The 14639-nt window shown below is 25.3% G+C and overlaps 2 protein-coding genes across 2 annotated transcripts; one reads left to right on the forward strand and one right to left on the reverse strand.

Moving 5' to 3' along the window:
- Positions 1–466: 466 nt before the first annotated feature.
- On the reverse strand, positions 467–8186 carry LOC132927662 (aspartate--tRNA ligase, cytoplasmic). The gene is made up of 13 exons (XM_060992243.1): positions 7958–8186; positions 7443–7514; positions 6885–6972; positions 6508–6697; positions 6345–6447; positions 6096–6279; positions 4892–5032; positions 4284–4455; positions 4064–4211; positions 1159–1348; positions 1013–1093; positions 833–944; positions 467–748 (listed from the first exon to the last, which is right to left on the reverse strand). The coding sequence occupies exons 2-13, from the start codon at positions 7478–7480 to the stop codon at positions 585–587; spliced, it is 1611 nt and encodes a 536-aa protein (XP_060848226.1). The 5' UTR covers positions 7481–7514; positions 7958–8186; the 3' UTR covers positions 467–584.
- Positions 8187–11552: 3366 nt separating this feature from the next.
- Positions 11553–14194, forward strand: LOC132918738 (protein Spindly). Its single transcript, XM_060980176.1, has 9 exons — positions 11553–11904; positions 12085–12255; positions 12376–12555; positions 12644–12802; positions 12882–13088; positions 13148–13246; positions 13309–13427; positions 13502–13677; positions 13751–14194. The coding sequence occupies exons 1-9, from the start codon at positions 11821–11823 to the stop codon at positions 13921–13923; spliced, it is 1368 nt and encodes a 455-aa protein (XP_060836159.1). The 5' UTR covers positions 11553–11820; the 3' UTR covers positions 13924–14194.
- The last annotated feature ends 445 nt before the right edge of the window (positions 14195–14639 follow it).

The raw sequence follows: 14639 nt of genomic DNA on the forward strand, positions 1-14639 counted from the left end.
TTTTAAATTGAAATTCAACAATAAATATTATTTTATAGGATGAAATATAATTCTAAACAGAGACAGTCTATAAGTCTGTATTAATAAGTGTATTGTATAGCATATTTATATTGCTATTAAATTAATTAATTTTATTATCAATAATATGCTAGGTTAAATTTATTTTTAAAATCATATCTATTAAATCTATTAGCTAAATATTTAATATGGACATAAAATAGCTTATTTAACAGATATCTTTAACTCATACGTTAGATATTAGTAGATATGTACAACTCTATTATATAATAGAACCTTAGACCAATTTGGATTTTTTTGTCAACTACATACTATATTAAAAAAATAATTTTTTAAGAATTTGATAACTCAAAATGTTTAGCAAGTTGAATTTTTTTTTTTGCACCTCTTGAAATTCAAGTTACAGAGAGTCGACTGTATTTTAAGTATAAATATAGAACACAAAAAAATTCAAAATATTTTTTTATTTTTTGTTATTTAATGCGCGTCATTGATCTTCAAGACAATTTCATAACATAATTCATTATTAACATACTTTATTTAAAAATAATAATAATAAAATTAAATTATGGAGTAAGTCTTTTAGGATCACGGGGAAACATTGATGCTTTTCTTATGTTGTCTAAGCCTAAGTACAACATGACAACTCTCTCTAACCCAATTCCACCACCAGCATGAGGAGGACATCCATACCGGAAAGCGTCTATATAAGCTGCAATCTTCTCAATATCTAAACATATAATATTATATCAATAATAAACTTAATAAAATCATTATTAATTCATATGCCAACATAATTATAAAGTAAACATACCAACTTGATGATGTTTAGCTCTTTCTATTAAGTAATCAGAATCATGTATCCTTTGAGCACCAGATATAATTTCTTCACCTCTCATAAACATATCATAAGAATTAGAAGCTACCTATTAAGAATATAAATATTAGACCAATTTAAAAATTTTAAATGCTAAAGCACAATTCTAAGAATTACCTTTGAATCAGGATCTGGCATGGTGTAAAAAGGTCGAATGGCAAGTGGAAACTTATCCAAAATGTAGAAATCTGTATCATACTATGTAATAAAATATAGTTATAAATGAAAAAGAATTATTTAATTTAGTAAAACAATGATTATACTTTTGCTTTGACTAAACGTCCAAGTAATTTTTCATTTGGTGTTGATAAATCATCTTCATCGCCCATTTCAACTCCAGCATCGCGAAGCATATTAACAGCAGTTGGAAATTCAAGTTTTAAAGGTGGATCCAAGAATTTAAATGGTTCTACAGGATATTGTTCGCAAATGGTTTTAATTTCAGATTGATAACTATAAAATAAAAATATATTTGTAATATTTTATAAAATGTTTACATATAGATTTAAAATAATATTAAAAATATCGATTGTTTTATTTTTTCTTAAGAATATTTATAAAAAATAATATGTATTTAAAGATGTATTTCTATTTATTTCTATTTATAATAACATCAATAAAAAATGAAAATGTATGTCCTAGATTTAAAAATTTAAAAAAATTAAATTTATTGGTCAAGTTCAAAAGTTCAACACAGGAAAGTTGATATTTTTTCTATCAAAAGTTTTTTACAATCTGTTATACATAAATAAATAATAAGTAAGAAAATTTAGAACAATGCCATGAAAAATGTGAAAACAAGACCATTCAGTAATAGAATCTCAGAATTTAAAATTAAAATTTTTTTTTTCATATTTTATTTGAAAAGGTCTCTAGAACAGTTTCGTTTTAGTCAACAGATAATTTTGTGGCAACGTAAGACAGGACATATTTTTAATAAATATTATGTATCATACAGCACTTATGAGTTATGATAAGCCTTATGATTAAGTTGATTGACTGGAAGGTTTGAATAGGGTGAACGTTAGGTAGAACTGCAGTCATAATGTCTGGACGATTTTTTATTTTTATGTACTGAAAATGACCAATTTTCACTAGATAGGATTTGATTATTTGAAAGTATTACAGTATGACAATGGGAGAAGATGTTTAAGTTAGAATTAAAGCCCATCATGCCAAACATAATCAAAAACCTGGGATATATTTAGAAATACCTTACAATAATTTTTTTTATTTTTAAGGAGGCTGAAATTGAATTTATGATTCTATGAATTTATCATATTGTGTTAGGGATAGACCAAATTAAGATTTTGGTAATGTATTATGTTTGTCCATAGATACAAGGTATATTAAAAAATTAAGGACCATTTAATATAAAAAATTATAATCATAAGAAACAAGTTTTATTAGCACATTTTAGTTTCCAACAAACCTACTTCACTTTACCACAAATTTACCTCCACGATAATATGCATCCTTACAACTCTACCAAAACCAAGGAGAAAATTCAAGATTTTCATTGACAACTTTTTGACCATCCACTATACAGTCTTGACCTTGCACCTAACGATTAATTCCTCTTCTTGCACTTCAAACAACCATTCAGTAGACAATGTTTAGAAAACAATGAGGAACTCAAAAATGCCATTGTCAACTTGATCAACTATCAGGCATGAGCTTTAATGGAGAGGCGTTTAAGAAACTGGTTCAGTGGTACAAAAAATGTTTAAAAGTGAACAGCGATTAGTTGATAAGTGAAGTAGGTTTATAGGAAAGTAAATGTGATAATAAAACCTTTTTTTTATCACAAAATATCCCTTACTTTTTGAATATGCCTTGTATGTACAATAATGTTTATTGTACATGACATATCCACATATCTGTATATTTTTCAATTAATGGTGAAATTCTATGTAAAAAAAGTTTTTCAAAATACTTTGTTAATGTAGGTAGTAAAGACCTGCAAGGACCGGGCCGTCTCAAAGCTTGGCATGTCTAAGATTGGATCAGGCTTAAAAAAAATAATAAAAAGGGCTGGATCAGGCTTTTTATTAGTAGAACTTTTCGGGCCGGACTCAAATTATTAAAACCAAAGATGGACCTGGTTTTTTTTAATATAACTTTTCGGTCCAAGCTTTTTTTTAGCAGAAATTTTTGAACCAGGCCAGGCTGGTCTTAAACCAAAGTTGGATTGGGCTTTTTAAGAATTTTTTACATCTCACTTGGACATTTTTTGGTTTTTTTTTTTTTTTGTATGACAAATATAATCATTATTTAAAATTAAAATGATAAGTTTACAGTTCGACGTTGTAATACTTATGGATAATGAATATTATGTAATTCGTGGGACTTGGGTTATGGGTATAATAATAAAGTTATTTATATTATAATTTATAATTAATAAATATGTCAATAACAACATTACTAAAATATACAGATTAGCGGGATAGGGGTACTTGTTTATTAGTGGAATTATTATTTCTACAGTATCATAGTACTAACTGGAAACTGACAACTAACAATATAAAATAGAGAACAGTAATTTGACCAAACTGAATTTTTTTGAATTATTTTTGGGCTAGGCCTGGGCTTTTTTCAAAAAATATTTTGGACTGGACCTATCGGGCTTTTTTTTATAAAAAATAACTTTGGACCGGACCAGGCTTTTTTTTATCAAACAATGTTTTAAACCTGATCGGCCAGGTCCGGGCTTTATAAAAAAATATCCTTAGTCCGGAATGGACTTTTTAAGAGCTCAGGATGATTTTCGGGCTGGGTTTGGGCTTTTTTTTTATAACATTTCTTGGACCGGGCCGAGCTGTGATTGTATGTTCCTTGCAGGTCTTAGTAGGTAGTAAATTGATTAGGTGATAAAAACTTGTGTGGTGTTTGAGTTGATTTAGTTTTGGATCAGTCATTCTCAAAAATGTATGATCCTCAATACTGTTAACCATATATATAAATATCTAATACTGAAAGTATAAAATACTGGTAAATATAATATCAGCCTAGGCACAGCCAATACAATTCATTATTGAAATTACCTATATTACATAGTCATGTTTATGATTTTTATTGTTATATTTATATTTCTTAAGGTTATTTAATTTTAGTGGTTAATAATTACTTATTTAAAATTAAAACGTTTAAATGTATAAATGTATTTACTTGTCACGTAATCCTTTAAATATGTTGGTAAAAAGTGAACCAATAACATCAACTACTTCATGATAGTGATATTTAAAAGCCATTTCTAAATCTAAGCCAACAAATTCAGTCAAATGTCTATATGTGTTGCTATCTTCTGCTCTGAAGACTAAAATATAAAAATATTAGGTAATTAACAAATAATTGATGATATTAATAATTATAAAAAAAATAGTCATACCTGCACCAATTGTGAAGACTCTATCAAAATCACCAGCAATTGCCATTTGTTTATACAACTGAGGTGATTGAGCAAGATATGCAGAGCCTTTGAAATATGATATTGTGAAAACATTTGCTCCGCCTTCACTTGCTGCATTTATCATTTTTGGAGTATGGATTTCAACAAAACCCTAAATAAACAAAATACTTCAAAACTCTAATTGCAGTTAAAAAAAAAAAAGTTTAAATAGGTTAAATTTGCAAAAGAACAATAATAGTTGAGTTTACTTAATATTATGTTAAGTTGTTTAAAAAATATTATAAAATTGTACAAATATAAAGAAATTTAATAAAAAATTTTAAGGAAAATATATAGTAAACACTATTTTCAAATCAATAGATTAAGTAATAAATAAAAATAAAATATTGTGTCAAAAAAGTTATAACAAAACCTGATTCAATTAAAAAATGTATTAAATTAAATATAAATTTAGTTTTGAATTTGAATTTGGATTTTATTATTTATTTACCATAAATTGAATATTTCATCCATATAATTAATAAACACAAAATATCTTTGGGTCATTAAATAATAATTGAACATAATATATTTTATAACTAATTTACTTTTGCAGTGAGCAAGTCTCTGAATAGTTTACAAACACCAGCTTCAAGGCGGAAAATAGCTTGATTTGCAGGAGTACGTAAATCAATTACTCTATTATCTAGCCTTGTATCTTGATTGACTTTTATATTTAAACCTTGATCCTAAAATAAACATATAATTCATTAATTAATTATAGGTAAATAATCTGTCAATATTATCAGATATACATATTGTGCTAATTATCATAAGCGTAACTAGTCCTTTAAGTCAGGGGGTCTAAATTCCTAAAAATATTTTATAGCAAATTGTTTTAATTTGATTATTATTTATTGTTTTTATTGGTGTATACAACTGATTTGAATGATTAGATATTCGTTTATATGAAACATTATATTTTTTAAATATTATAGTAAAAATAAAGTAAAATATGTTTATATGCACATACATTTACCCAAAAATTTTAGGGGGGGGGGCTGAAGCAGATCCTAGTTATGCCTATGCTAATTAGTATAGATTATATATTTTAAATAAAGGGAATAAAATTAAAAATACACATTTTTAGTGTAAAACATTTTAACTTTTGGACACGAAAGGTTATATTATGGATGTATGACAGATAAAAATAAATATATAATATAATGTCGGGAAACTATAATAACAAGGTTGTAGTTGTAGGAAAAAATTGTTATAAATTTTAAGTAGTGTAAACATGCATATATATTTATATATACGTATAATATAGAAGATTATCATTAAGAGGACATCGTGCCCACATAATATATATTATTATTAACATATTATGTTGTCTCAAATTTGTGTTCTGCAAAATCCATTTTATACTGTTAATTTTATTAGGTCAATTGACCAATTATCAAACTTAAATGTAAGAGTATTATAAAGGGCATCACACGGCTTTTGATGAAGTGAGTTATAAGTATTTAAAAGTTTTAATATTTTACATAGTTATAACTCAGTTTAAAATTAAAAATGAATAAAAGACTACATGATGCCTTAGATAATATTCTTATTTTTTAGCTGAATAAGTTAAGTTAAATACAAGTAAATGTACTCTACTGTAAAAGCAAACAGCATAAAATGAATTCTGCTGAATTCAAATTTTGTACGATGTACGTTAGTAAGATGAAGATAGCACATGCGGGTACAACGTCCTTTTAAGTGCAAATAATGCACATTTTACTAATATCAATGTAGATAATATTTTACATCATCATCCCCTTTAATTGGCCTTGATGCATCTTCAATAAGTAAAGGAAGTTGATTAGCAGACTGACTAACAACCCACAATTCTTCAATATGTAATTCAACATCTTGTTGTGAGCATGATCCAATTTTAGAAGGGGTTTTTGTAACTTTACCTTTAATGTCTACTATAGACTCCTTGTTAATACTACAAATCAAAATAAATAAATAATTACTGATTGTATTTAGCAATTAATATTTTTTCTTCCTTACTTAGAACAAAACTTAACAAATTGTTTACTAATAGTATCAGATACTACAGCTAACACCTGAATAGACCATTGCTGCTGTCTGACAACCATAAAACATTGTTTACCTAAAATTAAGATATGTTAAAATGCATAAAATAAATACTATATTTTAATTTTTTAATTGCCTTTGGCACGACTAGTATGAAGTCTTCCACGTATCCAAACACTATTATCAGCTAAAACAGGTATAATGTTTTTTACATCCACAAATATTCGATCGGATATAAAATTTTTTGAACTTTGGATCATTTTTAAAACTCCATACTTTCCAACAGAAATATCTTCACCAGATGCTTGGTCATTAGTATTTGCTTTCTATTTAAATTAAATATTATAATATAAGATTCAAATTTATTTGTGTATCTAGTGAAATATAAAATTTAACTTAATGCATTATAATAGAACAGTCATAAAAATTAGTAATTAGTTGATAATAAACCGATTATTAATTTGAAACTCAATTTTAAGTATAATTAAAAAAGTAAAAATATTATATATTTACATTTATTGCTTTGAATTGTTCCTTCTTCATCGCTTTAGCTGCAAGTTTCTCTTCTTTTTTCAATTGACTTTTAGATTTAACTTGCTCACTGATAAAAATTTAAAATTAATATTAAAAATAAAAAATAAAAAAAATACTATTTATGAAAAATAAAGATTATACTATAATATTACATATAATACCACTTTAAAATTAAGTTATATAAAAATACATCTATAGTTACAAAATCAGTAGGTATTATAATTTTTTAATAAGTTATTTCACAAATTATATAATTACTTAGGTAATTATTTATATTCACAAGGACTGTATGAAAAAAAATATAACTATTGAATCCTAGTTGTTGAAAAATATTTAATAAAAATAAAAATACACATCTTACATGAAGGAACAAGCTAAGCTACTAAATAATAAATTTCAAGGTGGTTTTTTTTCAAACAATATAATTCTTAAATGAAAAGGAATTTGAATTTAATGAATAATGATGTACAGTTGTAGAACATTTTTAACTAAGGAATGTAAAATACATAAGAGACAGTTATAAATAAAATAATTTACCCTTCAGACACTTCAACAGCACCACTTTTTGACGTCATTTTTCAGTTTTACACTAAAATCTGATTGAAATATCTATAAGAAAAATGAAATTTATAATGACTTAAGCAATAGTATTAACACAAATAGAATAAACCATGTTGCAAGTTATAGATAAGCATATATTTATTTGAGATTATAAATTAATAAATATTTTATGATTAGTCAATATAAAGTGTGTTTATTATGTATTATAATAAAATATACTGGGGACGGGGTGGCCGAGCGGTCTAATTCGTCGGCTGCGGAGCAGCTGGATCCGGTTCGATCCTCGGCCACTGGGCGGCATTTTTCTCCGGGTAAGTCACGGTGTCCGGAGAACAAGTGCTGCCATCCCCCCACCCCGGGGCATGGCAGAAACCTACGGGTGCCCCATTAAAAATTCTGCCAATCAGGCGCCGGGCTTACTCCCGAACTACATACGCCATACGAAAAAAAAAAAATAAAATATAATTAATACAGTAACAAAATATACTTACAAGTCTAAAATTGTACTGTAACTGGATGTCAAATACCAATACCACAATATTAGACTTCCAAAATGAATTTAAGTTTGAATGTACAAACTTAAAGTTTTAAGGATTACGCAGAAAGGGTAAGTCGTATAGAAAAAACAACTGATACAAGTATACCTATACTTATTACTTAATGACTATTTACCACGGCTTTAGATAAAACTATTAATTATGAAATGAACTATTATCTAAATGTTAGTAGATATTATTTTTATCAACTTCATCTTTATCAACTGTAGATAAAAAAAATTCCACAAATATATGAAAATATATAAAAAATAATATTATTATTTATATTTATTTTATCTGTGAAGTCTTATATAAGTATCATGGAAGAAAAATATAATATAAATTAGTTTCAGCAGTATCAATATTTGGAATCTAGAAAAAATACGACATTTTATAAATAAAAATACACATTTAAATAAATAAATAATAATAATAAAAATAAATTATATAGATATCATATCGAATAGTACCTATACGGCACGACAAAAAACATTAAATGCAGTTAAATTTAAAATTTCAAATAGATATTAATTAAGTATTAATATTATTCATTAAATATATTATAAAAAGTCAATTATTTTTAGTTAATTATTAAATTTCCGTAAAGTAACGCGTATTCACGTCGAACGATCAAGATGTAACTGACACCTAATGTTTTACAAAATATAGTAGAACCTATAGTTTATACATCCTAAGTCGTAATTTCAACTTTTATTATACTCAATAAGTAAAAGGTGTCTGTTCTCTATATTATTATTGTTATCGTTGCGACTTTACTCATCAAAATTACTAAGGTACGATTACATTTTTAACGATAAAATTTGGTTTATCGCAACCGATGTGTATCATTGTGGCAGGTATACAAATATAACTTTAGGCTAATGAGTAATGACCTGTGATGTTGAAGCCTTACTTCTAATAATATATATATATATATATATATAACTTACATATTAAAAAAATTAATATAAATGTAAAGTTTATTTCAACAAGCGTACTTTCGAATTTCGATGTAATTTAAAAATAATTTTATTTATGACGACAATTATTTTAATAACTTTTAAGTTTTAACCAAAATTAACGTTTTTCACTTAGTTGTTTTTTTCCTTGTCGTTTTTTACAGATTACCGATATTTGATAACTGGTAAACGAATATAAACGAATATAAACAAATATAAAAAGCAAAACAGTATTTTATATTTTTATGAATCTGTATTATCTTTTATTGAAGAATATAAATCTTTTTAATAATTTTTGAAGTTTTGTGAACTCATTATGGATAGACGTACAAATGTACAATTATCAAAGTTGTACGTTCCAATATTCCATCTACAGTAAAGTTGCATCACAGAATATGTCATTCAATTATAAATATAAATCAACTGATCAAAATTATACAATCACTCTAATCCCGAACTTTTACACGGAACCCCTAATTATCATGATATTTATATCTCTTATAGTCTTATGAGTCTTATGTTCATTCTTCATTCGTGAATTCGTGATCACGCTTTACAAATTCACAACATATTTGTTAAGTTTTGCTAACTTGAGCTAAAAAAATGGATTTTGGTAATTAATAAATTAACACTTAGCATTATTACACTTATTACAGACTTAAGTAATATCTTGAATACAGTATTTAAGTACTCTAATAAATATTCTTCTTTTAAATACTTTTGTACTATGTAATAGTAATAACAAAATAATAATACAAAACAAATTGTATTAACTTTTCAACAGATTATATAAAAAAAAAACAACACAAAAGTTAATGACTAATATTACTTTGCCTCTTTGCAGGTTACTTTTAGAAAATGTATTTAATATTATATTATTGTCAACAGTAATATCTTTTTCAATATTTAATATTACTAAATTAGTAAAGCGATCTTGAGCCAAGTTGGCTCGAACCTGCAGTGGCGGTCAAATTATTTTGTCATGGAGGGTGGTTAATTTTTTAATATACACAATTTATCTTTAAAATATAATTTATGGTTATGCACTTAGCACTTATGCCCACGATTTAAGACGGTGTCTTAAATCGTGCTTATGCTTAATATTAATTTTTTAAATTAAGGTAAATATTAGTAGATACTTTTCGTATAACAAGTGAGGAGTGTGTTGTTATTGAATATTCACGATCATGGAGTGGGGTAATTCCCGTATATATTTTGTATAAGCAACTAAATATTTAATATTAATAGTAAAATAGCCTTGTTCCTAATGAGTCTATTAATAAGATAATAATCAAGTACGCTCATAAGTCATAGGCGTTGTTTTGACAAAAATTAATACATTAACATTATAATTTATAGTACAATATACATAAATTTAATTGTTTTTTTTTTTTTTTTAAATATGACTTTATTTTGAAATATTACAATCTATACAGGGGTGTACAATAAGTAATAATTATGGTGAAAAGAAAGAAACTACGAACTAATGATAACATGGTAGGAAATCTCTCATTAGATACACCTAGTATTTTATAAAATTTAATTGTTATAAATATAAAAGAAAAAGTCATGGGGGATCTATTCCGATCATCCCCTGTTTGCCACCACTGGTCCCTGAAAAAATAACCCTATAATAAAAATAATTGTGTTTCTACTCAATTATAAATGTGTAATACAATGTCAATCATTTATAAATATAAAACAAATAATCGATTTTTTCAATCACGGTAATTTTTTTTTGAAATATCAATAATATATAAATAAATAAAAATTCAAAATAAATGTGTAATACAATTTCAATAATATAATAATTTACGTATGTATGTTATAAAATATAAATTGTACCTATTATACGTATAAGGTATAACGCAATGATATAATACTAATATTTAGATCAATTTGCAAAATCTCATATGGGGTTATTTTTTTTTGCGGTACCGGCTCGAACATATATATTTGTTAATCCTTTTCAAATATGAAAATGACCTTTCGCATATGTCTGAATTCACAGGTAATGTGATTGCTACTTGCTAAATTTTAAATAAATTAGGAAATGCTTCTTTAGTTCTTTATCTAAATGTACTCTTTAATATTTTCAGAATTTATTTCTTTAAACATGTTTTTAATGACATTCATTTTTCATTTTAAGTTAGAACAATTCATGTCAAAAGTATGAGTATCCTACATACAAACACAAAATTGATAGTTAAAAAAGTATTTTTTAATTCCTAAAGTATTATGGAATCGTCTTATTTTTTATTATAACGGGCCATTTTAAATACTGTAGTTTTTGCCTTGTTAAGAAAAAAGAATAATTTATTATTTAATCATCTTTAATTTTATATGAAAAAATATGTTTATTAAAACCCCTTATAAAAACATATATAGAGAATATAACTTTCAGTAATACGGTTACTTCTACGGCGACTAAAGTAATAAACACTGAACAAGTATCATAGCTATGGTTACCAACAAAAACCACTGATAGACAAGTGATGAGTGACAAATTTACGGAAGGTTGGCGCAACTGTGAAACTCATCCAATCAGTAAATTAAACTTAACCGTTTTTTGTATGCCAACAATGATTATATTATTGAATTCAATTTTAACATTTTTAACGCACCATTTTAAATTCGATTAAACGATTAACTATGTTAATCAGTATCAACAGGTTTATATTTAAAGGTTCCATTGTTTTTAAGTTCTTACAAATAATAAGTGGCTAGTGCTTATACTTCTGTCATATTAACTACCCGGTAATTATTATAAGTTCTAACTTCGATTGTTTAATATTCTGGTGTGACGCTCGTTACAAGATTTTTGTTCTCTAGTTTTAAATTTGAAATCATCTAGACAAAATGAATGAAAATTCATCTCAAAATAATGAAAGCTCTGTAAGCGCATCATTAAACTATACTCGTCCTAGTGTGACTACAATTGATGTAAGTAATACGTATTATAAGAACAATTAAAAAGTTCAATGATACAAACAAAGATGTTTAAATTATAATTATTTATGAACTATTTACTTTCCTGTACAATGGTATTAAGATTGTCTTCAAATAATAGTGTTGAATTAAACCTAAATCTTGTTTGATAATACAAATTTGTTGCTTATATAGATTTTGAAACAAGAATTATATCAAACACAACTGCAATTGAAAACCAAAAATGCATTTATTAGTGAACTTCAAAACGATGTAGAGCAATTACAAATAGTCGAAGATGATAATATTAAATTGAAATCAGAAATTTTAACAAAAGAATCAGATTTAAGGCAATGGACTGTAAAAGTAATTTATAAATTACTTATTGGCTATTAGTTATTAGTATTTTGACAAGCATGTACAATTTCAGCTATAAAATATATTTATAATTCAACATTAAATTGTTTCAATTTAATTATTTTCCAGTATTCCAATTTAGAGTTCAAATTATTAGACCAACAAAAAGACCATTTATCACAGATAGATTTATTGAATGAACAACTATCAGTTTTAAAAAATTTAAAAGATAAACCAAAAGAAGATTCCCCAGTAAATTTAAATGAAAGTATTATAACAGAATTAAAAACTGAGTTAAATGAAAAAAAGGTATTATTAATTATATATAAATATATGATAGTAAAATATACTTGGATTAAGATTGTCATTAAGTAACGTTTTAAATTATTTTTTAAAGGAAAAATATGAAGAGATGCAAAATATAATAAATAATCAAGAAATTATCATTATGGAGTTGGAACATTCAAAAAGTAAAGCTATTGAAGAATTAGAAGAATTTAAAATAAAAGTTGATTTTAAAACTGATCAATTAAATGAATGGAAACAAAAATATGAGGTATAATTTCTACATTATCAATTTTTTTGTTTGCATTTTTTTTTTCCAAAATTATTATAGTAATAATAACTTATGTTAGACATTGCAAGAAGAATGTGAAATGCTCAGGTTGCAGCTCAATAGTATAAATAACCTGAATGATCATAATAAAAGAGGAAATTCATTGTTTGCTGAAGTGGATGATAAAAGACAAGCATTGACAACCGAGTTGGAAATAAAAAGAGAAAAATATGAGACTTTAAAAAAATGTTTATCAAAAGCCAATCATGATAACAATCAAATGAAGGTTTTAAAAATTGTTAAATTTTCACTTATACAAATTTATTTTAATTTATTATTATTTAGATGGAAATGATGAGATTGGAAAAACAGTTGTTAGAAACTGAAAGAAATGATGACTTGGAAAAATCTACTTTAATTCAAAGTTATAAAAATCGTATAAGCGTAAGATAATTTATAACAAAAATTGGTATGCATGTTAATTTACTTATCTTTACTGTTTATAGGATTTAGAAGCCAAAATAAGAGAATTAGATAAAAGACCAGAGACTCCACAAGTATTAAAAATAGATAATTTAAGTAATGATGGCATGAATGTTGTTCTTCAAATCGTATCTGATGTCCGGTATGCTGTAATTTTGAGTTATTCAAAATATTATATTTTGATTTTTCATGAATTATGACTATTTTTTGTTTCAGAAAAGAGAAGAAAGCCTTAGAAGAAGAAATGAATAGAAGGTCTATTCGAGATATGGAAGCTCGACAACAGTGTTTTAAAGGTGAATGTGAAATTCGACAGCTTAAGAAAGAGATGAGAAGAGACAAACTGCAATTAAAAGAATTAGAACAACAAATTTCTGTATTGAAATCTAAATGTAAAGAAATTTCTAGTATATATTCCTTGTATAGTTTTTATACTCGTTATTTATTAATTTTTTTTCTTTCTAGTATCTTCATCTAAGGAAAATATTGGGGAAGATAAACGGATGACATCTAAAGGGGTACGTTTTCACAATAACTGTAAGATAGAAGATGGAGGCCCTTCGTTGAAACTAGCAAAAAAAATACCACAACAAGCTGTTTTGAACACAATTGTTTGTCCAAAATTAGAAGAATTATAAATTATAATTTATTAAATTGTTTTATTATTTAATTTGATTTATAGCTCTTATTATATGTTTTGAAAATATTCAATTTGAATTTTAAAATTAAATTATCTGCTACCAATTTTTAAATATTAATTTAAAATCAAAACTTCTATATTGAATTTATAACAGCATATATGTATAATGTTCCATAATCATAATAATTATATTTCAATTTATATAGATATATAATAATATTAATAATAAGTTTATTGTAACATAAAATAAAACTTCTGTATAAATATTATTTTGTTATTTTTATAATACAATGTCAAATTTCTTACCAGATAAAAAATACTTAAATTTTAACATACATAAACACATGCAACATGCTTGTATGCTTTATTGAATAACTTTGAGGTGGAAAAAAACCATGTTGACACTAATCTGTGCCTGTCTACTAAATTATTGTACATGGAAATATTGTATACTTTTAAATAATTTTCATTTAATTTTCATGAATTGTTTTTAACACAACAAAGGGTTGTTATATATTTTTACTAAAATCAATATTGATAACTTTGGGGGGTCATTTTTAATGATATTTCATATTAATAAGTAATAAAATATTTTTTTTAATACTGATACTGTAGTTTAGTTTATAGGGTTACTGGAATAGGTGACAATATTTTCAGAAGAACTTTATTGAGTTTTTAAGACACAACATATACATATTGAAAAACCAATTTCTA

The sequence above is a fragment of the Rhopalosiphum padi genome, chromosome 1 (genome assembly GCF_020882245.1).
Source record: "Rhopalosiphum padi isolate XX-2018 chromosome 1, ASM2088224v1, whole genome shotgun sequence".
Taxonomy (NCBI): domain Eukaryota; kingdom Metazoa; phylum Arthropoda; class Insecta; order Hemiptera; family Aphididae; genus Rhopalosiphum; species Rhopalosiphum padi.

Excerpts from the sequence above, each read along its gene's own strand:
- LOC132927662 (XM_060992243.1), bottom strand. The coding sequence starts at position 7,480 with ATGACGTCAAAAAGTGGTGCTGTTGAAGTGTCTGAAGG. Across the intron at positions 6,280-6,344 it reads TTTGTTAAGTTTTGTTCTAA|TATTAACAAGGAGTCTATAG; the intron begins GTAAGGAAGAAA and ends TTTGATTTGTAG. Across the intron at positions 749-832 it reads AGCTAAACATCATCAAGTTG|ATATTGAGAAGATTGCAGCT; the intron begins GTATGTTTACTT and ends TTATATGTTTAG.
- LOC132918738 (XM_060980176.1), top strand. The coding sequence starts at position 11,821 with ATGAATGAAAATTCATCTCAAAATAATGAAAGCTCTGTAAGCGCATCA. Across the intron at positions 11,905-12,084 it reads CTAGTGTGACTACAATTGAT|ATTTTGAAACAAGAATTATA; the intron begins GTAAGTAATACG and ends TTGCTTATATAG. Across the intron at positions 12,256-12,375 it reads TAAGGCAATGGACTGTAAAA|TATTCCAATTTAGAGTTCAA; the intron begins GTAATTTATAAA and ends ATTATTTTCCAG.